The sequence below is a fragment of the Chlamydotis macqueenii genome, chromosome 2 (genome assembly GCF_036417535.1).
Source record: "Chlamydotis macqueenii isolate bChlMac1 chromosome 2, bChlMac1.mat, whole genome shotgun sequence".
In the NCBI taxonomy this organism is placed as follows: domain Eukaryota; kingdom Metazoa; phylum Chordata; class Aves; order Otidiformes; family Otididae; genus Chlamydotis; species Chlamydotis macqueenii.
Genome location: NC_141557.1, coordinates 57003204 through 57030374, shown reverse-complemented (window position 1 = coordinate 57030374; position 27171 = coordinate 57003204). Strand labels below are relative to the sequence as shown.

At 38.6% G+C, this 27171-nt stretch overlaps 1 protein-coding gene across 1 annotated transcript; it reads right to left on the bottom strand.

The window, feature by feature from the left end:
- On the bottom strand, positions 1-26590 carry STK17A (serine/threonine kinase 17a). The gene is made up of 7 exons (XM_086743046.1): positions 26220-26590; positions 17463-17675; positions 9842-9986; positions 3002-3128; positions 1695-1743; positions 1373-1552; positions 1-550 (listed from the first exon to the last, which is right to left on the bottom strand). Exons 1-7 carry the CDS (start codon positions 26417-26419, stop codon positions 217-219), a joined length of 1248 nt encoding a protein of 415 aa, XP_086599172.1. The 5' UTR covers positions 26420-26590; the 3' UTR covers positions 1-216.
- Between the last annotated feature and the right edge of the window lie 581 nt (positions 26591-27171).

Genomic DNA, 27171 nt, shown 5'->3' with positions numbered 1-27171 from the left:
TAAGCTTTTATCTTTGTTAAATTCCTGTCAGCCACTTGAAATCTTGTTTATCTGTTCCATAAAATTAAAAACTTGGCACATTTTCCTTGGATGCCATTTATCAACATTTTCTTTTATCTAGAACATTTATTGCATAACAGAAATTCACTTGGCTAGGATATTTTTGTTTAGTAGAAAACACTGCCTTCCAGTTACAGCTATGAAGCTCCACACAGTTCAATAAATGAATTCTCCTGGTATTTCTTGCAGCAATGGTTCCTCAAACTTAAATCGTTTGGAAATGGCTTTCTGCTCAGTTACTTTTTCTTTTTCTGACTGCCTACATTGTCCCAGTGTATATGAAGCCACTACAATTAGTTCTTCAGTCACTATTGAATCCTCCTCTTCAGTCTTCTCGGCATCTACTGATTTTTCAGAGGCAGAATCTACATCCTTCTGGGTGACATCACTGGTGTCCCCTCCTGCGCTCTTACTCCAGGCCCTGCAAGCAGGATTATTGCTTTGTTCTAACCATGGATGTTGAAGACTTTCTTCAGCAGTTGCCCGGTCCCTGCAAAGGAAGGAAAGTGTTACAATAAATGTTAAAATGAATTTGAAATCCACTACTTTGCAGAAAAGATTCATACAAATTATTCCAAGGATATGACTGTATTAAAGACAGACTGATAGAACCTGTAAAAGAAGTGCTGAGAGCTGCCTTTTACCAAAAAAAGACCAACAGCAGCCCAAGGAGACGAACTGCTAACATTTAAAATAAAGGAGTCCATAGATACTTAAATATCACAGTTTACACTTTGTTTCCAACCAACTTGCAAAGTTTATACAAACAATTTTTTTTCTTTCTATAGTAAAATTATCCAATCCTTACATTCTTAAAGTATTCTCATAGACAAGCTGTAGGCAATTTCAATAGTTGACATGACCTATGAAGAACTGGTGAAGTTCCAGAGAAAACCTCTCTTCTATTTTGAGATGTGGAATTTCCAACTTTCTTCTCATTGACAAAAGCATGCTAACGAACGAGAAAAAAGTATGGTACTCTACCAACTTATCAAGAATAAAAGGCTCAAAAGCACAGTTCATTTAAAAGACATCACCTGTAGAGAAAGTCAGTATACTGTACCACATGCTGCAATTCAAATACAGTTTTCTGAAAAGAATTTGAGTTAATTATTAACTCTTGGACACATTCAGAATATGCAAGTTTGGAGGGAAATTGAGAATTTCTCTTTTCATAGACATGAAAAGTAAAAGCACAATAAAATATGAATAATCAAAATTCCCTTACACTTTAAAAATGAAAGTGTCATAACTTGGTACATTTAAAATGAATCCAAACATATCAGCCTATACAATTGTGTATTCTACTTACTCTGGTTTCTTAACCAGCAGAGTTTTGATGAAGTCCACAGCAGACTCTGATATAAGATCAAAATCTTCTCCAGAATAACTTACGTTCATCTGAGATATATTTAAGAATGTTTCTTGTTTATCATCCCCTAAGAAAGGTGATATCCCTGTTAGCATAACATATGCCAGTACTCCAATGCTCCTAAATTAGAAGGAAAAAAAAAAAAAAAAAAAGAAAAGCAGGTTTTTAGGCTTTTTTTGTCCTTTTTTTTTTTAGGGAAAAAAAAACCAACCCACTGTTTTAGTAAAGTAAGTTATGATGATCATTAATTTGTTCAGCTTACCACATGTCAGTTGCTGTACTGATTGGATCATAACTCAGAACTTCAGGAGCTATTCAGGGAAAAAAAAAAAACACCACAAGTTTTATTTTTTTTGTCATATGCAGACATTATATTGTAGTTATATAGTGCAATAACGGGCACATGGTAAAATTGAAGGTAAGCCATTTGAAGCATTACAGTCTTTTGAAATACAAATATTTCTATCCAAGTTATTTAAGTAATTACTATCATTCATTGGTTTTAAGTAAAACCAATTGTTTTTCTCTTATTGTTCTTTTCAGAAGCCAGGCCAGTCTTCGCCCCAATTAAGGAAGCTGCATACACATTTCTTATGGAAAAAATGAGAAATATCCAACATTCTATATTCCAGCACTGAAACCCATACCTACACTATACAACTTAAAGATATTTTCAAGTATATTTTCAAGGCCTGGAATGATTTGCTTTTATCCTGATTTCAGCTGGGATGGAGTTAATTCAGTAGCTGACCTGTTTTGGATTTTGTATGTGAAGAATGTTGATAAACACACTGATGTTATGAGTTGTTGCTAAAGAGACCAAGGACACTGTCTGGCCTCTCAGGTCTCGCTAATGTGCAGGTGCAGGAAGCTGGGAGGGATAGAGCCAGAACAGTTAACTCAAACAGGACAAAGAGAGTACTCCATGCCATAAACGTCATGCTCAGTATATAAGTGGGGGTTGGCCAGGGTGAGGCTATCTCTTTCACTTCTTTGCTTGCTGCTCAGCTTCATTTCCGTGATTGCTGTCTCAGACAGGCTGTATCGGTCATTGGGACATAGAGTGGTGAGAAATTGTGCATCATTATATTTTAGTATCCTTATATTCTTATTGTAATTTTCCTTTGCTATTCTAGTAAACTGTCTTCATCTCAACCCTTGAGTTTTCCTTTCTTCCCAATTCTCTCCCCCATCCTGCTGGGAAGGGGGAGGGAGAGCAAGCAACTGTGTGGTGAATAGGGCTAAACCACAACAGCTTCTAAAAAAATGAAATAGATACAAAACATCCACAACTTTTAAACCAAGTAATACCTGTTATCACCTCTGGTAACAATCACCTAATGTGTGTATGCATCTTCAACACAAGCACACAATCATCGTTCAGATTGGCAAGGCTTGCCAGTTCTAGCTTTTACAGCAGTACCACATTCAAGGAACAACCTGATCTTTCAACATAGCAACTACACAGCCAGCCTGGTGTTCAGTAAATTGAGGCAGTTTCTCTTTTCACTCCACAAAAGCCTGGACAGTCCCCACCTCAGGGCTATATCACTCATAGTAACAACTTACCTACGTATTCTGGAGTTCCCATAATTTCTCTTAGTTCCTCACTGCTCTTCATTATTCTGGAAAGGCCAAAATCTACTATCTTAACGTCTCCCAGAGGAGACTTACTGGTTAGTAGAATATTTTGGGGCTGAAAAAACAAAAGGAGGAGACTTTCAGGATCATTCAAATCTAATGTCTATGACACCATGTAGTATCATTATTTTAGATCATGCTCTTAAGTATCATAAATGATACTAATGATATCATAATGCTCCTAAGTATCATAAATGATCCTAAGTATTGTAGTTGTTATTTATTTGCGAGGTTTCCCCCTCATCCCCTAAGCTGAAGTGGAAGAGATACATACGCTAAAAGGAGAGGCAGGATTTTCTGTTTATATGCGAGAATCAGACATCTACCTTTATTAGCTTAGAACACATACAAAAGACATGCCAGTAGTTATCAAACAACAGCATATGAATACATCCACATTTGTACCTTTAGTCTTTCACATCACCTTTTAAACTCTCCTTTCCTCCTTGCTTCCTTCCAATAGATGGAGTAAAATACCTCCTGTTGAAGGGTGTCCAAAAATACCCAATACTTTTAAAAGACCAGAATGCATAAAACTATTTTGACTATACCTGTTTAAAAAAAGTCTGTTGCAACTGACCTCAATCTTATTCAAAGAACAAACAATCCTATTACAGAATATTAACTGAAGAACAGTTTAAAAAAAAATACAGCAGCCTGAAAAACAGGTTTTTAAGAGCATCACCTTTGAATAAACTTGTTTGCTCTGACGTCACTAGATCTTGGCTGTCATCCTTCAAAGCAACTTTGTGGTCATTAAGAAGTTCCTTACCGTCTACTTGGAATGCTAACTCAGTAAAAAAAAAAAAAAAAAATTCTGAAAACTAACTTTAGATAATAGGCCTTAAGAGTTGTTTTTTTTTTTTGTAAATGAAGCATATCTTTGGCCAAAAAAAAAGGTGTGACCCTCCCTGCTCTAAGGCCAATGATGACATTGGGTTCTAACATTAACTTCTCTGAATGGTAACACTGATAGCTGACACTACATTCGTACCTCTGGTGAACACAAGTTCCATGAAAGTGAAGAAGCCTTTATTGAGAACCTGGATCATCAGAGGTGGTTGAAAAGGGAGAAGGGCAAAAGATGAAGAATATGGAAGCAACCACTGACTGGATAATCCAACTGGATTAGCATCAACATTTATACTTGTTCCCTAATCACTGAGCCATTCTCTCCTCATCCCCTAGCCAATCATGAAGGCATGCTTTCACATGAACACCCTCGCTTTTGAAAACAGAAATAAAACTGTGTAACAACATTTTTTAAAAATCTTGGGCGAGTCTTCCTTCGTGCAAGACCTAAACATAGTCAAGTTCTTTCATTCCTGGGAAGTTAAACCATAGTATTGCTAACTAATTCCATGATGCTTTTTTTTTTTTTTTTTTTCCCCCTCTTACAAACTGGGATCTGGTGACCATACAAAGGCTTTTGGAGCTCTGCATTACCATATGCTTTATAGTTCACATTTGTTATTCTGTATTTGTATTAGAAAAGCAAACATCCTAAAATGCTGACCATGCCTCCCTAATTAGCCTCTCAGATGTTCTTCCCAGTGGGAAATACAGTTACTTTCTGAAGAGGCAAATAGAAAGCATGAGAAAAGCATTTGTTCTCTATATTGAAACAAGGAAATTTTTAAAATGGAAATGTTTCATTATAAACCCTTAAACCCTGTATTACAATATTTTCGTAGATAATGTAGTTGCCAGAAGTCTTTGTCTATTTTTAAAAAACAATCAACAATCTTATTACTCAAAACACACCTACGCAGAAAAAAACCTGTCCACAGTACGAATTGAGTCATAAACCTAAATAAATTCATAATGAAATATCAGTAGTTTTTTCTTTTAAGGAATCATTATGAGGTTCAAGCAAAGTGTCAGTCTAAACACCAGCATGAAACCTTAAAGAAGCCGTAGCTTTGAACTTACCATCGTTTTTGACATAATTACTCTAAAATAAATTACTTTAAGTAAAGCTCTCTCTCTTTTGTTTTTCCATTGCTATAACACATCTAGGTTTGCGTAATGCTGATTAGCCCAGAAAGGCAAGAGATCTGCAGACCAGAGGCTCTCCTGGCAGCCATTCTAAAAAGGGCCTTTCACTCTTACTGTCAAGCAGTAATGAAATGGTTAATGAAAACTGTCCGATGGCAACACTTAAGAACTTCCCCCTCTACTGCAGTAAGGCTTAAAGGTTCCAATTTAGAACCTCTTATGTTGTTCACTGAACAAAATCATTAAAAAGAATTCCTGCCTAAATGGACAACCTGAATGGATGTACTTCGCTACACGACCACTATGTGCACAGAAGCCACATGATGGGGTCACACGAGTCTAGGCCAATGTCACATTAGCATGGCCAAAACCAGCTACCTTTGGAACAAGAAAACAGAAACAAGAAAAAAAGTTGTATTTTTCCAGGCATACTATCAGCAATCAGAAACTTGGGCTTTAGGAATTTGAGATGTTGGTTATACCTGTATCATGTTAGGAGTAATAGCAATGAAAAGTGTAATTTGTCAATGCAAATATTAACCAGTCTTACAATTTTCACTTAAATTGAACTACTGTCACATAAAAACAGCACAGCTTTCTTGACACTATGAACTTCAGTGCAAAGACCAAAGTAAGAAAATATATGTAAAGATCTGTTCTTATCTAGAAACTTATTCTGCAAAACACACATAGTTTGTAATAAGTGTACTTAGTGAAATGTGACACTCTTCAACCCTATATTGTCAGCAGATTTTGCAGTCTTGTAAACTGACTATATAATGGCAAAATCCATAAATTGCCAATTTGCTAATATTCCAGAAGTTTCTATGAACTTTTGGCCCTAATGTTTTTTGTATCTTTAGTTGGTTTCAAGAAGAGTATGCCAAAGGATGCATAATAAAGGTCACGTTTTTAAACTAATCAATGCCTCACCTTAACCTGCAACATTAAGTTAGGGATCTAATTTTATGATACTGTAAAGGAAGAAAAATCAGATCCCTGGAAGACAAGACAGGAATTATCCAAGCAACAATGGGTAGAAATGGAAAAAAAAGACTAGCTGGGTTACCTTAGCTAGTATGTAAAGACACAAATGCAGGCTGACCAATCTGCCCTAAAAAAAAAGTTTAAGGACTCCCGAATCTTTAAGCAATTGAAATGTAAGGCCAGAATTTACCTGGGGGTTGGGTTGTTTTGGTCCATGTATACAAACGGAAAAAAATGCAACAGTCACTACAAGAGCACACATATTAGACTGGCATCACACTTTATTCCCCGAAATAAGCAATGCAAGTCTCAAATAAAGAAATAAGGCTGTAATCAAAATAGGTTCTGTAGAACCTATACTAGCCTATTAATAAACAGCTTTGCTCTAATTGCTGTAAAGGTTTGAACTCCAGATTAAACTGCTCTTTTGCTGTGAAAAATCAATATTTTAATTTTTAACTCTTTTCTTAGTTTTCTGGTTATTCCTTTAGACAAGGAATACTACATTTCTATTAATTCTACACTTCTGTGTAATAAACATTGCACCTTAATCCACCTGGAAAACTCAGATGAGAAAATTAATCTGTAATGTTCTTGCAACAGGCCAGTACTTTTGTAATTAATTACCTGTTTGCTTTCTGAATATTGGTGTAAAATGACACCTAAACCAAATCCAAATAATGATTTTGCTAGTTGTTCTCACTGTACACAATATCTTGAAAATAATACAGAAGGAAGGGAAAAGTTGCCTGTTGGATAGCCAGGGTAATATATACTCTAAGAGAGTGCTGGAGTAGTCATTCTCCCAGATCCCAGGGCTATGTAAGGCTCTTTACCTATCTCTGCTGTAGACGAGAGGCAGCTAGTCCTTCCTCAAACCCCATGCCTTTCTAAAGTCTCTTCCATTCCCAACTCCTTTAAGCTTTTACCAAACATCAATTCAACATCCTCAAACAGCAAATGAAAACACAAAGAAAGTAGCCCTCCCTTCTCTGCAGCTTTTATGCACCATTAAGAGGAGATGAAAGACTCCTGACTACAATCTATGCACACACTGCAAATTAAATAGCATCAGCACAATGCTGTCAAGTGATACTTAAGTTGCACTCAGTAGCATTACATTTGCTCTTTCTTCAAGTCAAAACTGCATTACATGATGGGATTTTGCTATTAAAAACAAGCAATTTTTTTTCTCCTATCTTTTAGGAGATCCATGCTCCTGGAAAGAAATTATCAGGTGGCAACCCTGCTAAGCCACATCAAAATGCTCCCTTTTACCTGCAGTGTTTCAGCTCATACGAAAAATCTTGCATCTGTTAAGGGGGCAGACAGAAACCAAAGCAAGCTAGCTGGCAGTGGCAGATCTGATTGATTAGACTTTTAATACAGAACTACAACAACAAGCTGACAATCACACACCGACAACTATTTTGACTTAATTTTTTCTGGGCATAGGGTCTGACTTTTTTTGAAGGTGCAACATAGGAAAATTAGATGGACCTTTCCAAAGGTATTTGTACCAGACAAACAAAAGGAAAACTTTTAGAGATCCAAATGTGAAACTAACAGTACAAGGAAAACATTTTAGCAAGTATTTGTAAACCTGGCAAACACCTTGCTTATCAGCAGCAAGTTTGGCACAAGTCTTCCAAATGTCACCCCACAAAACTAAGTATTTTCTAAATTCCATAGTGCTGTAAGCAGCAGGTAAAGCAGCATGTACCATAAAATACACTAGAAGATGGTCTGAGGCCAGGGGTTTAACAAACATGCAGGCAAAACCAGCACCCAACTTCAATTTTTGAGTTCCTTGAAAAATGGGCCTTTTTTCAAGTCTTGCAAGGCATGGTGGGTCAATCAATCTTCACAAGTCATGGTTTTTAATCCTGCAGTTTCCATCATCCTTATTTGTCAATATTCTGAAGGCTTCTCTAAACTTTATTTCACAAAAGGACCAATAGTCTCATAGGTCATTAAAGTAACCACATTGCAATTAGAACTCCTATCAAGATCCACTTCTCAAAAACATGCTGCACACCGCCGTAACATGTCAACATAGTAAACTCAAACCCTTAGACAATTTGCTTTGCTAATTAAGTTTTATAAGCCAGCAAAGCAGTGCTGGATTTTTCAGTGAGAAATGGAGATGCTCAATTTCATAACAAGATTTCTGATCAGTTGGAAGGAGTTTTTAAATCAGCTTTTTCTGAACTTTGAAAAGGTACCTCTCCACAAGCTGTAATCAATGCCCCAGTCTACTTTTGCCATTAAGAAAAGTACCGTAGTCAAAAAAAGCACAACACATTTCTGATTACAGATACCCAGCTGATAGTGCTCAGCACACCACAACTTTAACTATAAACATGTATGAATATATACTGTCTACAATAGACATGTTTTAATTTTCACACACTTTGCTTCAAGGAAATTTAATGGAAGTATTTTTGGCCAACCATAGTAGAGACAATGAGTATCTCGTGTAAGTGTACTAGAACTTTAAGGAATTCTAACCGCTCCATTTTAGTCCTTCTTAACACTTACTCTCACATCACTTGCTAAAAATTTACCATTAATTATTTTAGTACAATTATTAATATTCTATCTATAAGACTAAATCAATTGGCTACAGAAGGTATTAAAGGATTTCAGAGATAATTTAATAAATGGTTGGCAAACCAGGCAGGTGAGATATTTGCGTGCAAATATTACTCATCATCTGCTTTAGCTGATGAATGATGCACGATGTGCTAGGTTATTTATTAAGTATGTACAGCTTGATACTGGAATCTACTGGTAGCTTTGTACTACTGCCAAAATGCAATTAAGTAAGGATCTCAGCAACAGAACAGAAGAAACATGTAGCAGCTTACTACACTTTTAGTAAATATGGAAATTGCACCTGCAAAAAAATTCAAAAGTTTTAATGCAAGATACTTTGTTATTACTAAGCAAGGCAGTATAAAAAGTAGTTCAACCACAAAATGAGATAAATCTGCATCTTCCATATGAGCGTATGGTTGGAAGCTAAAGAAAATTAATTGCAGCTTGCTGCCAATGGGAGATTATAATTTTCTGGATCCCTGCTACAACTCTCTTAAACCATAAACAATACTGTGGATTTTGTATGACGGCAACTGTACTTCTGTCTTGATTTGAGTCAAAACTATTTTTCAGTAATAAAAAAATATTTACTCCAGTAAATCATCATAAGTGATTACCAATAGGGTGGTGGCCAACTGTTTGGCAGTAAATGACAAACATTTAAATTGTTTTACATTAATTTAAAAAAAAACCCTGAAGTGTTATAAATACATTTAACACATCAATATATTGTTTACCAGTCCTATATGAACACTTCTGAAACATTACACTTTATACTACCTATGTCTCCATTGTCCTTCTGCTTCATTAAAATTCAAGTAAATACAAAAATCAACTTATTTTTTAATAGCCATATAATACACAAACAGCTTTACTGCACTTTAAAAATGAGCCAGGTCTTACCCAAAGTCCTCATTTGAAATTTAAGGTGCAATGCAAATCCACTTTTTACTTCCTTGCATTTCACTTAATCAAAAGAAGTTTATATTTGGCACAATCATAGAAACTCCCCAAAAGGCTTGCAATCCTGGTGCCTACTGCATCTCAAAGGTTGAATTTTATCGTGTGAGGAATAACTAGATAAAAATTGTGTTAATTACAAATTACCATTAGTATGACATATGACCAATAAAGAAGCCAGCAGATAATAAATGGATGAGAAAAACAGAGCAACAATCTTACTTTTAAGTCAAGATGAACCACATTGCTTCTGTGCAAGAATGAAACTCCTTCTAAGATCTGCTTCATAAGTCGTTTAACATCTTGTTCTTTGAAGGCTTCCTCTCTTTCAGCCACACACTGGTCAAAGATTTCACCTCCAGCAGCACTAGGGAACAATAAAAATTTTATGATTTCAAAGACTAAGTTATAGCATTCATTTTGTTCTACGCATACTATTTTATTTAGCATAGGCAAGATCAGCAGGCACTAGCATTCAATAATGATATTTTCAGTTATTAAACATTTGGCAAGCTTTTACAGCCTGCAGTATGGCAGCTTTGGAAAGAAGCAAAGATCTTAGTAATTTAGGTTATAGAATATGAATACTACAGAAACTTTTGAGACTACTTTGGAAACACTACTGTTTATGCTTTAAGATGAATGGCACATTTTTTTGAGGGCCGTGTTTACATAAAAGATGCGCCTTTTACTATTCCTATGAAACTACATGGAAATTTGGCCAAGGTAAGCCTTTGTAAACACAAAGTAAAACAGCCCCACCTCCAGTCCTCCTCAAAACACTTTGTGCATAGTCAAAAGCCTAAATGAAAAGTTTATAATTGAATTGTTAGTGAAGTCTCTGGTATACAGGGATGCATTAAGTTTCTAAATGGCTTTGATCTATAAATACTTTTGAAAATTGTAGCTTTCAAAGTGCTTCCTTATCTTTTGTTTGTATATGTTTAAATAAATAACAAAGTAACAAAACCAAAACAAAACACTACAGACGAACGAATGTTTTTAAAGTACTCTGAATCCACATGCAGTACCATCTCTGTATAGCAGCAACTTTGGAGAACTAAAATTGTTTTACAACATAACCATGTAGCATCAGAAGTAAAATAAGCAGAGCAGAGGCTCCATCTTAAAACAAGAATGGGCATAAGAACATTAGAATGGAACCATTTTGCATATGGACTGTTACTATTTAGCAATGTGTAAGTGAAATCAATACATACACACTTTGTTCTGCATGAAACTGTATAATCATGACTTAGTGAAAGATGGTTTCGGGGTGTCACCCCAAAACGTGACATGCCAAACCTGACTTTGCACAAGCGTTAATCTTTTCTGATGCACAGCCATCTACTCTGCCTTTGCTTGCTCTTTTCTGATAAATGTTACCTAGGCAATCCAGAAGACTGAGGCATATTCAACAAGGCTGTAACAGCAAATGAGAGTTCTTCAAAAATTGTGCATTTGATTTATGTACACCCAGAAGAACACGAATATGCTCAATTTTCCATTTTCTCAGTATAATTTCACTGCTACACTCCTAGTATCTGAAAATGCCTCATGGTTTATAAAAAACTTTTTGCCTTCCCAGATAGTCTCACTACTGTATTTTAAATTCTCCCTGTGGATTGTCCCACAAGCACAAGAGGATTTCATCTTAACTTTTTCTAAAGAGTTCTACATTTCTGTTCTATATGCTGGCAGACTGGTATAGAAGTACAATTTGATTTATTAAACTAGGATTTTATTTTAAAAAAGTCCATTAAATAATTATTTTTCTTCATCCTGTATCAAAGATGATAAAACTCAAGAATAAAATTAGCTTTCAAAGGAATATTAATACTTTAATTCCTCTAGAAAAATTGCATATGCTTGATGCTTTATCACATCTTTCTTCAACACAGTTTTATTTAATTCAAGGAAAAAGTAATGTTTTAGCTTTCAACAGGATTCAGTTATTAAAGGCATTTTAAAAATTGACACTGGATGGTGTATTCTAATATTTTAAACCAAGTTATTTTAAAAAGCAACATCTATTGAATCTTCAAGATAAGGATGGAAAAACATCTACTATAATCAATAAATTAAAGTAGAAAGAATGCCATAACATGTTACTTGGAAGAATGATTTAATTCCTTGTAGCAGTAAATTATAATGCGTATGAAGCAATAAGATCTACTACGAAAATTACTAGGGCAGTTTTTGTTCTATGATCATTTGGTACACATCTGTTACAATTAAGGCACAGTAATAAACAAATTAACATTGAAGTAGCCACCAAGCTAAAATGTAAGCTACCTAGAATTTTAATACTACAGTTTAAAAAAGTTTCCCATTGAAAGGTGGTTTCACATGCAATGTTTCATTTTTCTATTGACTTTGCTATTTAGGATGCAGACAGAACAACTTTTTTTCCAGACAATTCATTCTATCAAAAAATTACCAAATTCAAACAAGTCACTAGCAACCCTTTACAGGAACACAGGGAAATGTGTTACTGCAAGATTTTTGTGTATTGTTGCTGTGGAGTGAGCTTAACTGATTCCCTTAAGCACAACAGTCAGCTAGCTGTGAGCCAACCCAGTCACAAGTGGTTCGAAGCACAATGTCAAAATGCACTCCAAAAAAAAGATTCTGTTGCACATCTACGCCAAATTTTGCCAAGCTCCTTCACAATACTTTCAACTCAGTTATTTTCTATTCCTTAGCTAAAGTCCAGGGGAAAAAAAAATAATCAAACCACAGAAGGGATTAAAATACTTGCTAGGAAAGTATTAGGGGCATGTCATTGCTATGAATTCTGTATATATGCAGACCAGGAGTTCTCTGGTGTTTATAACATTTATTCTCTAAGAACACATTTTCTATTAAGCTGTAGCTTTTCTAATGGTCATTATGAAACTGCAACTTTGCAAGCCACTGGGCACCCTCACCCACCTCCACAGAAAATGTTCCTAGAGGATAAAAGCAAAGAGTTGTCCTTAGGACAAGGTAGTCTTTAGGAAAAGATGCCATCTTAATTTGAAAGAGAAAAAAAAAAAAAAAAAATAAAAAAAGGGAAATACTTAAGACCACAACATTTTGAAATCCAGTGTTACTTCGAATGCCTTATTTCTTTAGTACACACTCCCTTAACCTATGCATACGAAAAAATGTGAGACAAGAATTCTTTACAAACTTAAAAGCTACGACAACCAAAATCCTTTACGTATTTTAATTTGTTTATGAAAGTACTGTTGTCCTATTAACTTCTCCATGGTTTCAAGTGAAATCCAACTGTTCTTCATCAATGAAAAGCATGCTAACATTTTATTACTGCTTATCAGCATAATTGAGCTGAAAGTCATTTGGAAGTCTAGAGCATTAATCTTGGTTACAATTATGTTTACTTTACATTCAATGGAGACTGCTTATCTTCCTTCAAACATATCTTAACAATGCACTGTATGGAATTCAGCATCCTACCTCTTTCAAGTGCCCTTACAATACATTAACACAGTCATTTAGCATATCATTAGAAAAAGATTGAACGAATCTATTTGAGTGCATCTGAAAAAATTAAACAGTCCTACAGCTTTAATGGATCAGACATTAAGATAGTCTTCTGAAAGACTCAGAAGTACAAATCCTCAGAGTATAGATACGTAGATAACAAGTTCCTGGAACACACTTGATTTCAAATGCTGAGTGAGACCATACACAGTCTGCAAGGATCAAAAATTTGCTTCCTGAATCTTAGGCTCTGTCAAAAGCCTTTCTCAAAAGGGTTATCTGTGGAAGATAAATGGAAACTCATCTCCTTTCTGTAAACAGAGCTTATATTACAATAAGATCACACCAAGGTAGTCGTAACACTATCAGCAAAGGTTCATGTTCACTAGTGCTGACAGTCAGCCTCCTTTCCTTGGCTAGGCATACCATTAGATAGTAGGCAAGTAAGTGAATTTGCTGAGAATTCTTCCAGTGTAAGGCTGTCATAACATATCAATGTCCCCAAAGCCCGAGGAAACTGTAAATCCGTATCTGATCAGAGGACATATGAGAAGAGAAGCATCTAAATACATTAAGTTGTAGATACTGTTCTTTTAAGTTCTTGGTTCTCAGACAAACGCATCTTTTTTTTTTTTTTTCCCCTTAACCTTTCCAATCAGGCAGCCCAAGAACTGAAATGCAAACAAAAAAGTAACTAACACCTTTTGAAAACTTTCCCCCTAAAAATGTTTGAAGAGCTCCAGTCTTCATTTGAGATTGCCGTCTAGAACAGGTTTGTTAATTGCTCTAATAGGCATGATGCAAACATTGGAGAAGCAAGTTATTTCTGATTACAGTGGTTTTGCTTCAAGTTCTATCTGTTGAATCCTATGCCAAAAAATAATTTCCTGACAGCAGACTCTTACTTTAACCAGTCATGCCTCCAGTAAGTAGGACAATAAGTAATGTTAAGTAATGTAGGACAAGTAGTAATGCTATCCAGGTCCAAATAACTATAGGTGTAAAAAGTACTTCATCCAGCATATCAAATAAACTCTGACTATGTCCTTCAAGATGATAAAGACAACTTTTTTCTTTTTTAAAGTAAGCATAGCAAGTCTACTATATCTACACAAGACCCTGGTAGGTAATTACTTAGTTCAAAGCTCTTAACAAAAAAAAAAAAAACAAAAAAAAAAACTTGATGGTCTAGATTTTTAAGTTACACATAAAGGTTTCTATAATATCCAACCCACTAATGATCCACTAATATCATCTATACCTTCTGTAGATGTATAAACATATGGTGATGGACACTTATAAAAAATACCAGTTCTTAAGCATCAGATCATAGAAATGTAGAATAGCTTGAGTTGGAAGGGACCTTTAAAGGCCACCTGGTCCAACTCCCCTGCAACAAGCAGGTACATCTCCAAGCAGATCAGGGTGCTCAGAGCCCTGTCCAAACTGGCCTTGAATGTTCCCAGGGATGGGGCATCCACCACCTCTCTGGGCAACCTGTTCCACTACCCTCATTGTAAAAAATGTTTCCTAATATCTAATCTAAATCTACCCCCCTCTAATTTAAAACCATTACTCCTTGTTCTTCCACAGCAGGCCCTGCTGAAGAGTTTCTCCCCATCTTTTCTGTAGGCCTCCTTGAGGTACTGGAAGACAGCTATAAGGTCTCTCCAGAGCCTCCTCTTCTCCAGGCTGAACAGCCACAACTCTCTCAGCCTGTCCTCATAGGAAAGGTGCTCCAGCCCTCTTGTCTTCATGGCCCTCCTGTGGACCCTCTCCAACAGGTCCTTCTTATGCTGGGGCTCCAGAGCTGGATGCAGTACTCCAGGTGGGGTCTCACCAGGGCAGAGTAGAGGGGGAGAATCACCTCCCTCGACCTGCTGGCCATGCTCCTCTTGATGCAGTCCAGGATGTGGTTGGCTTTCTGGGCTGCAAGTGTGCATTGCCAGCTCATGTTGAGCTTCTCATCAACCAACATCCTCAAGTCCTTCTCCTCAGGCCTACTCTCAAACCATTCTCTGCCCAGCCTGTATTTGTGTCTGGGATTGCCACGACCCATGTGCAGGACCCTGCACTTGGCTTTGTTTAACAGATGCTCTGTTGCTCTTTCTTTCAAAAGAAATTGGAAAAAGCCAGGTAGGTTACCGACAAATATTGAGCCCAAAAGCTACCAAATTTGTTTGTTTTTTTTTTCCTTTTATTTCTGATGTGTCAGGTTTCCCAGACTGTATTTCTATATTTTTCAGTAGAAGTCCAGTTTTCTTTTTCATTCATTCCATTTAGTACTGCATATAGAAACATGACTGACCCAGGTTAATTCCAGGCTTTACTACCCCTTCAGACTTACTTACCCCTTCAACTCCTACTTAAATCTTCTCTTTGAGGTCTTGTGCCAACAAACAGAAGTCAGAGATTGTGGACAGGGTGGATTCAGACAGCCACCAAGCTGCTATCCTACACCTGAAGCCAACGCTGTAATGTCTCATTGCTTCCCATTGCTCAGCACTTAAGAGTTAGTGGCCAATTTTGTTTTCTGTTAAAAACTGATACTGCTTGAAAGACAACCCACTGCGTAACACTAATATTTCTTTTCATGAGGGCAAAGCATGTCTTTGCCTGAGGTGTCCCCCTCACCCCTCATGACAGATTCAACGTCAAGACACTTTAAAACCTTAGCGGATAAAGTTAGTGGCTAACAATTAAGTATCAGATTTTTCTCCTTCCAGAGATAAAGATCTGCCACACAGACCATCAAGCTTAATAGAAACTGAAATGCCCTAGAGAAGCTTGCAGTCTAGATATGTTCTTTAATCCTCTGCATACAGAATGTCAGAAATTTGCTAACATTCATACCTGTTTTGTTGCAACATGTCTCTGGAACATGCTGACATTAAAGAAGTATCCAGACATATTTGCTGAAGTCAGGGAAAGATTGTTTTTATAATTTACAACTCTAACACACAGGTATTTATCTGAAACAAGGTATGACTGTTTGATGCATATAAAACCAATAATGTTGCTAATTACTTAACATCCTGGTGACTACTGAACAACCTAGTTAATAATTGGCATCAAAAATGTTTTGCAATTGTAAGAGAACTGAATTCTAAAAGAAAACAAGGAATTTTGCATTAAAATTATCACAAAACCCATTGCTAACATCAAGCTTTGGATTCTACTGTTCATGTTATATCCCTACAGGATCCAGAAATTTAAACTATTCTAGTTGGATCTGTGCTACTAGCGTTTAAAGCATGTATTTATGAGTCTCCAATAACAGCAGTTAAAACTCCAGAAGCACTGTCATAACATTGTATTATAACAGATATTTGAATATTTCATAAATCATGAATTCCATGAGGGCATAAGTTGAAAAAGCGTGTTCTAGAAGGAAGTTTCCCTTAGCAGACATGGTGTCATTCCATTTCGCTCAACTTTAAAGACATAGTTTCTTTTGAGTTCTGAACAAGACCAGATTGGGAAACAAGAGTTCTCACCATTTCTTTTTGTTATCAAAAGCAAGAAAATAGCTGTACAAAGGAGATTTATCTTAGCAGACAGGTTAAGTCCCTTCTGAACTATCAGGCCTCACTGTTCCTCTCCTAATTATTTAAAATTCATAGAGCTTGCATAGGATCTTAACAGAATTCAATAGCAACAAGCATTTGGCTGCCTCTTGGAACCTAGATGTCAAATATCTAAGCCACTGGCATATTAGATGAACAGTCACAATAGCTGCAGAAACACCCATTTGGACAAACTCAAGAGGGGAAAAACACACAGACAAATGTAGAGTCACAAGTCAAATGTCATTTGAAAGAAATTGTCCTAGGTCTGAATCCTCCTACTGTTTTTCTTCCCCAAAAAGATGAGGATTTAGAGAGTTTTTTATTGTAGATCATAGGGGTTTTTTTTGATAGTTTCTTTTTAACAATGACATTGCTTTCCATACCTTTTTAATAATTGGTAAAAAAAACCCCGAATTTCACCTTGTCTCTGTAACTGTCAATGAAAAACTTCAGGTTTTGAACAGATGCTCATACTTTCCTCTTCTACAAGTAGGGAGTATACACAGTTCATATCTCACTAATGATTTTTTTTAACTACATAAATTACAGTTCAGCTTTGAAAGATACTACATAATTGGAAAAAACATTATAATCTGCATTAGTTACAAGACTGCACATAACTTCTTGTAATACTGATTTTCTTAGCAATTCTTTTTGAACTCAAGTTCAAAAAGGCAAGCAATAAAATCTTTTCCCATTATTCATATTGACACACAGTATTTTTACATTATTAGTTTTAAGCAAATACTGCAGAAGTTTATTCAGGAATTATTACTAGTACTTACTATTCCAGGACTAAAATCATCTCTGTTGCAGTTTCATAGACTTCATGCAAGTTAATGACCCAAAGGTTGCATTGTGCCAGCTCAAGAACTGCAATTTCGTGGATTATTTCCATCCGACAGTCCTGGCCCTTTCTTCTTTTTCTCATGAATTTTGCTGCAAACTCTCTTTCAGTTTCTTTCTGGATACATTTCCTCACCACTGCAAATTTTCCTCTGAAATGAAAGAAGAATTTTAAGTTAAAATTAAGTCCCTTAGTGACAACATCAGTACAGTCCTTATAAATTAACATTACAGGAAACTTGAACTAAATAACTATTGATGAATACATTTAAAATATGTTATAAATTTAGAAATATGCCTTGCTGAGGGATAATCCCTACACTTAAATTAGTAAGATCACAAGTCAGAACACAACTTAACCTCCGTTAAAAATAAGGACTTAAAAAAACCCTATCAATTCAAGGAATATGGATTTCAATAATACAGAACAAACAAGCTGTGCTAGTTTGCAAGATTAAGGTATTCTCAAACCTTTCATTAAAAAAACTGGCAGAAACCAAAGTATGCAAACAGGCAATTTATGCTGTCTGTGACTATGGTATACAATAGCTTAAGTAATTGCCCAGCTATTGTTTTCTAAAGTATCCCACCATATTCAAGGCAACAGCAATCAGCACTCATATTGCACAGCCGCTCAAAATCCTGCTCCGTTTGCCAGGCAATAATATCCAGACTCTGCTCTGCATTTTCAAAGATGGCACTTGGTATTTTCACCACAATATGTCTCAAATGATAACAGCCAGAGTTTTCTGATTTTTTAATAGTTCTTAAAATCCCTTATTCTTAGTCTCACTGTGGAAGTGAGGAACATAGATAATTTTAAAAAAATTAAGCAGCTTGACCAATGTAAAGCTAACAAAGTTTTGGGGACAATGATCATGTGAATACAAAGACACACTGAGCAGAACTGAGCAGAGTGCTTAACCCACATTACTGAGCGTCATTTCTGACAAAACACACAACCGATGAGTTGCACCAAGCCACGGGCTCGGTAAAACCACACGGCAGCAGCTTACGTCAGAAGACTTCCCCCACAGCACTGCGGGCTGAAGCGTCTGCTCTAAACTTCCCTGCAACAGTCTCACGCTACCTGCTCCACTCTGTTCCTTTCATACAGTATGGATTTTTAGACTGAAAGGGTCTGTTAATTAATATCTGTCGTCTAATGCAAGGATGACTTCTCATACTCTGAAGCACAGCAATCTTTTTTTTAGTTCTTACCATACAGGTATAATGTTCATCAAAACTATCTTTTTTTATTTATAAGTAAAAATTTTCTTATAAAGCTGCAGGAACAGCTGGGAGATCTTTATTTTGGTTCTTAACTTATTGTAGGGTTGCTGAAACCAAAATAAGAGTCCTCATCTGGTTTGGAATACAGTTACAAGGGTTTTGTCTCTCCTTCCTCCCAGCTGAAGTTCACAGAATTAACAAATTAATCTCATGTTAAAGTTTTCAGTCTCACACCTCCTAACTTATTGGTAGTCTTACATTTATACGACATGTAACTGCTAAAAGAAGTTTTGGTCAGCTTGCTTTTAATAGGCATTTGGTTCAAAATTACCCAGTCTAAATGAGTTAAGTCAAGTACGCACCCATAAAGTGGGTATTTGCTGGGCAATCTCACTGAAGTAATCTGACTTCTCACCACTGATACAGCCACAGTTATTCCTCCAGGAATAATATTTGGCATAAGCACACATTATCTACAGCACAATAGGTATTAAGACTAGATCAGAGAACAGCCCAGATGGCTGTAAAGGTGGACAAACAGTAAGAATATGCTTTCAATGTCTTGAATCTATTTTTTTTTGGGAGAAAGTTAATTACTAACATGTATGTTAAGACAAATTTTGCTTTGCAAGTGCATGAAAATAATATGACAGGATTTTGTAGCACTAGGAAGATGTGGTCAAAAGATCACTATGATATGAATTAATCGCTGTAGAGTTACCACAGAACACCACAGGAGGAACAGACACTTAAAGCCTCAAACAGAGCCTAACAACCTGCAAGGTGCCTGGTACACATCTATCAAAAGCCATGTTGGAAGAAATAACAAATGTGTATAGTAGAGACAGCTCAGCAGGAAACAGAGGAATGTGCTAACAATGCTCCTGATCCTCAAAATATTGCAAGGACAGTACTTCTTTTAGGTAGATTTCTAGGAAGTTTGTGACATTAGTGTTGTAGCTACAAGTATAAACATCCCTCCAGTACTGCAATCCTAATCATGACTGAGAGCAACCTTTCTTCTGTAACCAGCAAAAAGGATTTTAAGTCATTCCAAATGAAGACATGCATCTGTATGATGTGTACAATACTAAACTACGCATTTATCAAGTGTTAAAATCCTTGCTGAGGTTTTTAGCATTGTAACCAAAAACAGCACAGGAAAAAAAAAAAAACCTAGTGACTATGCTGATTAAGAACAAACCCAACAGATAAAAATAAATCGAGAGACAAGCAGATAAGCCTTTTCACAGCATTTTAGTGCTTGGTAGATAGGAAGCCTTTATACCAAAATGCTAGATCCCTGGGTTCAGCCTTCTCTGTTTCTTTTATATAGTCTGTGAATACAGTTTCCTTCCGGTTGAGCGTCGCCTTAGCGCAGAGTCAAAAGCTTTTAATTCTAGCAGCACTGAAGGACCTAGAGAAAGTAGCTTAGACAAGTTTGAAATCTCTATAACACAGCTTTCAAGAAGCACAGTCTTGTTTTGTGTAACATACAAAATCTATTTGAAAGCAAGTTAATTAGCCTAATGAGTACCAATGTTGCCGATTCATCGCACATTAGTCACTATGGAAATACAACAGCATTCACGGGCAGCAAGAGGCACCGCTGTGTGTGGCCACCCATGTCCTGTTCAGCTGAGCTGGCCAGAAGCCGGATAGGTGACGTAATGAGAAGGACAGGTTACACGGGAGTTCAGCCAGCTGACAAATACTAATTCTTAGTTGTTTCAGAGCAAGAATCCTGCCCAGATTCTTTTCGGTTATACCTATAATTAGAGCTGTTATAACTACTGCCTGTAGAACTCCTCTTTTCTGAACACAATCCCCCCAAAAAATCAAACTTGACAAACCTGATGTTTTATAACTAACAGAACCAATTATTGTGCAACAACCTAGATTTTTGACTGAGAATTTCAGAGAGGAGATCTAAAGATACCATCTACTGTATAGTTAAGCCAAAAGATAAATTTGTAAGGAATTCCTTTTTGATGGAAACAGAATAGTAGATAAGACGGATATAAACAAGCTTAAAGTACACATCGCATACGCTTCATCTTTACTTTTCTTAAAATCCCGCTTTTTCAGAACTCCTTATAGAAAGCCTATTAAATAGTGAAAATTGTATTAGATCAGAGTGTGGCTAGTTTAGCTGCATTGAGAAGAGCTAGCAGCAAGAACACTGCATTGAAGGAAGAGCAATTTTGAGAGGAAATACTTAATGTGCATTTCCAAAGTTAAAAACTGACTACCAGCCATCCAAACACAAACAAAAATGCTTTGAAGGGAGACATGAATAGGAAACTAGAAGTAGTTCTTGGTCCTCAAAGAGTCTCATTCAAGAATTATGATTTAAGATAAATCATATCTGATTACAAAGAAGCTCAATGTCATCTTTTCAGATTGCCAACAGAATTGGCATTGTTTCATCTGGCATACATTATGGCTTAAAGCAAAAGCCTCAAATCACAAATCAAATGTCACATCAGATAAGCAGGAACATCTATGTCACACTAGTTAATTTTGGTTTTCATCGGCTCAGAAGAACAAAGAACTAACCCTACTTGAATAATTATTTTTAAAGTTATCTATAAAACCCTGTCACTGCAACACAGGCAGGAACAACAGCGATTCCTGTGAAGATATTTACTGTTTATGAAGTTCAGAAGACTCTTCTGAGATCCACAAAACTATATGCAACTTATTACAAACTCATACCAAACATTTTTTCTGAAGTGTAGGTTTTTTCCATACAATTTTTTATTTCCAAACAGCAAGGTGTGGGGGTTCAATTTCTAATGTTCATGAATAATTTACTCACATAGCTGTATTCTCAAATGGTGGAACCAACTACCTGCAACTCTTCATTTTCACGTCTTTTCCACTTTCACTTAGTTCCACAGCTGTTTCATGCTAGCTGAGCACAGAAGTGTGATAGCACACACATTCTTACTGATGTACAAAATTGCACAAGTGTCATGTACCACTAAGATGCATGTTACTAAAAGCCACCTGAGAAATAAGCAAGTTCATGCCAGAGTTTGTAGGGAAAAAAGAAATTTGAGACATGGGTTATCTGCACGTGAAACTACAGCAAGGTCACTAATTAGAAACAAAAAAAAAATATATTTCCTTTTTCTGTTCAGTCTCCTCAGATGATTAAAATACTTGTTATTCTTACCTCTGAGTGGTGAATGAGTTTATCTGCTTTAACAAAAAACAGGGAAGGCAGAGAATCACCTGAATTGCACTTAACATACATTTACACATATGTGCTGAATACATTTTGCTAGCAGAAGATTGCTTATTGTAAAGCAACCATTTAAGGTGACCATTCCCCTCTAGTGAAAAGACAGCAAGGCTACTCATTTATGCCCTCCGCCAATGCAGCTCTAGCATCAGGAGTGCTATGTTCTGTACACAAATGATGATTTCCAATATGTACACAGCCTGCTTTACATAAAAAAGGAAGAGAGTGTGATGCTCCATCAATGAGCTGAAGAATTACCTAATAGCCTAGTAATATTTTGTGTACAATTAGTCAGCTGTTTTTTGTTGAGGAAAAAGAGCAAAACAACTAAATACAATTATTCTAGACTCTTTAAGGAAGCTCTAGGTAATACAAAATACCTTGTTCCCCATTTTAGCATACAATTATGGCTTAAACATAGATGGTAAGGGGAAGAAGAGTTAAGCAATTGGTGTCTTGACCTCTGCAAAGGTTACACAACTTCAAACTAACCTAACTCAAGCTAGCACCGTCTGAAAACACTTAAGTCTGAGCAAGTTGATGAGAAGTGGCACCCTTAAAATATCCAGAGGTAAGTTTTATTTTAAACATCATGCAGATGAAGAGTTGCGTGAGAACATTCTGATTTTGGGACAAGTAACATTGATAAGACTGTGAAGACCAGCCCACAATTTCACTTATGAAAACATTTCATTAAAAAACCCACCATTTGCATGTTATCTTAAAACAATCTACTTACAGAATAGCCATTATAACTAAGTTTCTGGTATTTTTCCTAAATTAATCCGGTTTTCCTAGCAGCTGTATTTTGACAGACTTGCAAATACCTGTTCAACTACTGAATAAGGCGGCAGCCTTTTGAAGCACATAAGCTTTGCATTTTCAAAGCAGTTTTCCCCCCTCCATGATCAGAACTAACGAAGCCTGATTTCCTATGGCTTTGTACCCAAGTCCCTCCAGTGACATTGTGACCAGGTTCCTCACAGGCTGATCTATGGCTTTTAGCTGGAGTATTGCATCCAGCTCTGGAGCCCCCAGCATAAGAAGGACATAGACCTGTTGGAGCAAGTCCAGAGGAGGGCCATGAAGATGATCAGAGGGCTGGAGCACCTTTCCTACGAGGACAGGCTGAGAGAGTTGGGGCTGTTCAGCCCAGAGAAGAGAAGGCTCTGGGGAGACCTTACTGCGGCCTTCCAGTACCTCAAGGGGGCCTACAAGAATGATGAGGAGAAACTCTTTAGCAGGGCCTGTTATGATAGGAAGGGGGATAATGGTTTTAAATTAGAGGGAGGTAGATTCAGATCAGATATCAGGAAAAATTTTTTTACAATGAGGGTGGTGGAACATTGGCACAGGTTGCCTAGAGAGGTGGCCGATGCCCCATTCCTGGAAACATTCAAGGCCAGGTTGGAGGGGCCTCTGAGCAATCTGATCTGGCTGGAGATGTCCCTGCTCCTTGCAGGGGGGTTGGACTAGATGACCTTTGAAGGTCCCTTCCAACCCTAACCATTCTATGATTTTATGATTCCCCTGGACTTTCACCTCTTACATGCCACCAGGGGCCAGCAGCCCCAGTGCCTCCCTTCCCTGCATTGCTAGAACCACACCAACTCAACATTTTTCCCATGTTCCCCCCTCTTCCCACCTCCTACACATATAGGTGACAAGGGAACAAAGGAGAGAGGCCCCAGGTGCCATGGCGAGTTCAACATACATGTGTTAACTGACTGGATCGGAGGCCAAAGAGCACACAAACCTGCTGAGTTCATGCAGCAGCCTTACTCTCAGCAATGGTGCTAAATCTGCTTTCTTTCCTCTCCCTGCTGTCAGTTTTAAACTAAAGTTATACAAATGCTGTTATTCTCAAAACCTCTATCTGAAGTTCAGCTTTTAAATTGTTTCCCTAATTCTGGGAAGTGGGATGGATGAATACAGAGAGTATAAACATTATTCATTAGCAAATTCAGCTAACAAGTTAGAATTACAATAGACTGTTGTGTGCACAAGACTGCTTTTCATCTGAGACAAAAATCTGTCACACCTGGGTGCTAATTTGTCCAAGTCCTTTGTAAAGATAAACTCTACCCGTAAGTAGAGACTTACACACTTTATGAACAGGTAAAAATGAAACAATTTCTGCTAAGCATACATTATCAATAGAACAACAGAGACAGTTACAAGTGACAGAGAGACTTTCCATTTACCACCTATGCTTTCTCACAATGAGTTAGCACAAAATTGTTTTTAATGCGAGTACTTGAGCTGAAGTATCCAGGGGTTTTCTAATCAAAAGGTAGTAAAAAAGTAAGCACTCCAAATTGTTGAATAAAAAACCAGGCACATACACTCAAATGTATAGATTTCTATATTCTAAGAGAGAAGATAATGAAAACACTTATGAAGTTGAGGAGAGAAAAAGGTAGTCTGAACCAAAATATGTGCAACTGTCGCACAAAACCAAGACAAACACTTAGAACAGTCACAGAACTCATTTTAACATAACTACAGATGCAAAAATCACAACCTTCATATGGAGGTCATCTTTAAATGTAGTTCTGGTCAAAAATGACTCCATACAAAAATCTGTGCTGAGATTCAGTTGGTTAAACTGCAGACTATGATTTGCTGTAGTACTTAATTCTTGTTTATAGTGTAAAGCTAATAATTTTTCTTGTATTATGTGTGCCAGAAGGAAGCTTCACCTAGTCTATTTTCTGATCAGGCCAATGAATATCACCCAGCTCTAAGAGACACTAGCTCCATGGCAGAATTGCAAAATATATTCTGAAAAGTTATCTGATCTTTAAACCAAAAAGAAAAAAAAAAAAAAAAAAAAAAAAAAAGCAGCAGTAGTGCTACTAGGACATCCTGTGCTGCACTGTCCCTACGCTGCCTTCACTGTTGCTTAGAGTTTAGGCTGTTTTGTAGCCTGCATTTAGTTAGCTTCAGTTTCCAGGCTCTGGACATCCTGGTTACATCATGCTAAAAAAAGCTTTATCACTTTACGGGATGCTTCTCCCACCTGCTTCCCATGAGAATGCTTTAGGCCACTATGTTTAGGCAGGTATTATTCCATTAGTACAGCAGTTACTAGGTGAGCATTATGCTAAGACCTACGCAACCTAAAAATTTGTTAAAGGTACTTAGAGCAGTTACCCTTGCTTTGAAACTCTTCTTTCCCTCTTTAGCTCCCAAGGGGTTGTTTTTGCTACTGTATAACCTGAGCTACACAGCGACCATAACTTGCAAAAGAACACACATTAAGGAGTGTATCTTGCTGTATGTCCTGTGGTATTTAATCTAATATTTTCTATCTGAATATTCTTTAGATAAAGCACATATGATTGTGAGTAAGAATACTGTCATTCTTTTAGTAAGTGACAATTTCAGACAAAAATATTGCTTTCATGGTGCTGAAATTCCACATATATAGCTCCTGAGATGCAAAAGCCTTTTAGTGAGACTTTCTGCCTCAAACCTTTCATGCTATCAGTCACGTGTTGAAAGTACACATTGATTAAACCTTATATTTGGAGTCACTTTCAAAACCAAGTCTTTTAACCAGCTTTTAAGTTCTTTGAACAGTTCCACCATTGGATTACTCTCAAGCCTACGCTACTACAAACCAGTCTCCTCTGGACTCGTTTTTCCCCATGTCACGGCTTACAAAGCTCAAGAATGAAAGAAAAAAAAAAAAAAAAAAAAAAGAACAACCAAAACAGGCAGGTTTCCATCTCCAGTGGAAATCGAGAGCAATACTCTCTACTCCAGACCGGTTCCCAGGGAAGAGCGCCGTATCTTCCCAGCCAGCTTCATAGGGCTGGGATGGCTCGGTCTCTAGAAGGGACAAGCAGCCGGGGCCAGCAGCTGGGGTACAGCTGCGCTGACAGCTGCCCTCCAGCAGCCCTGCCAGCCAAACCCAGCACTTGCCACGGGCACGGCCTCGGAGCTGACCCAGCTAAAGGCGGCTCCAGCACCGGGAGGGCACCGATACTCCCCGCTACCATCCAGTGCTGCTCAAACGGGGCAGCGGAGGAGGAGGGAAAGCACTGACTTCGGCCCCGGCCCGCCCTCCCCTCCGCCGCGGGCAGTGGAGCCGCCGGGGTGGTGGGGGGAGGTGGGCGGACAGGAGACACCTCCTCCTCCTCCCTCCCGCGCCCCGGGGACGGGGACGGGGCGGCAGCACCAGCCGCCTCCCGCCGCTCTCCCTCACCTGCCGAGCTCCCTGCCGGGGCTGAGGCTGTACCGCTCCTGGAAGGGCTCGGTGCGGATGGGCGTGCGGATCTCCGTCAGGAAGCCGCCTCGCCGCCGGCCTCGCCCGGGAGCGGGCTGAGCTGGTGGTGGTGGTGGCGGCGGTGCCGGCGGCCGGTCACCGCGGGAGCGGCTGGGTGGCGGCTTCTCCTCGGGGCTCATGGCGTGGGGCTTCTCCCTCAGCAAGGGGACGCCGTTGCCGTTGCCGTTCCCTCCCCCTCTCGGCCTGCCTCTCCGCCGGGCCGAGCAGGGCAGGGCTCCCCTCAGGCGCCGGGCCGGGCGGAGCGGCCAACCGCTGCCGCTGCTCGAGGAGGTCGGCGGGCAGCACGCGCCGCGCCGAGGGGCCGGAGGGGCGGGGCGGGGCGGGGCGGGGCGCAGCGGCGGCGGGGCCCCGCCCTCACCTCGGCGGAAGGGACGGCGGGAGCGGGGCGCGGCGCCGCCCGGCAGGACGGTTGGGCAGCGCCACCTGCCGGCGCGCCTGGGGAGCGGGAGGAGGCGGGCGGCGGAAGGTGGTTGCAGCGGAGGTGGCAGCGGCCGAGCGACGACGTTGCGAGCCGGGAACTGTCTCTGTGGGCGCTCAGGTGTGCCCCGAGGGAGCCGTGGGGCGGAAGGGCGAAGCCCGAAGCGAAGCCGCAGAAGCTGGTTGGAAAGGGCACGGCCCTGGCGGGGAAACGGGGCTCGGGCCCGGAGCGGGGACGCTGGGAGGCGAGGCCGAGGGAAGGTGAGGGCGGAAGGGGCAGCGGCAGCTCTGAAGAGGACAAGTGCATCCGAGCCCACCGCATGAAACCTTGGCCTCTGCAGTGTCTAAGCTCCGGTTAAGCCTTTCCCACAGCTGGGGCATACTTGGCTCCTCTCCTCCACACGTGCCTGAGCTCCGCACGTTTTTACGAGGAGTGTAGGAGCTGCCTCCCAGC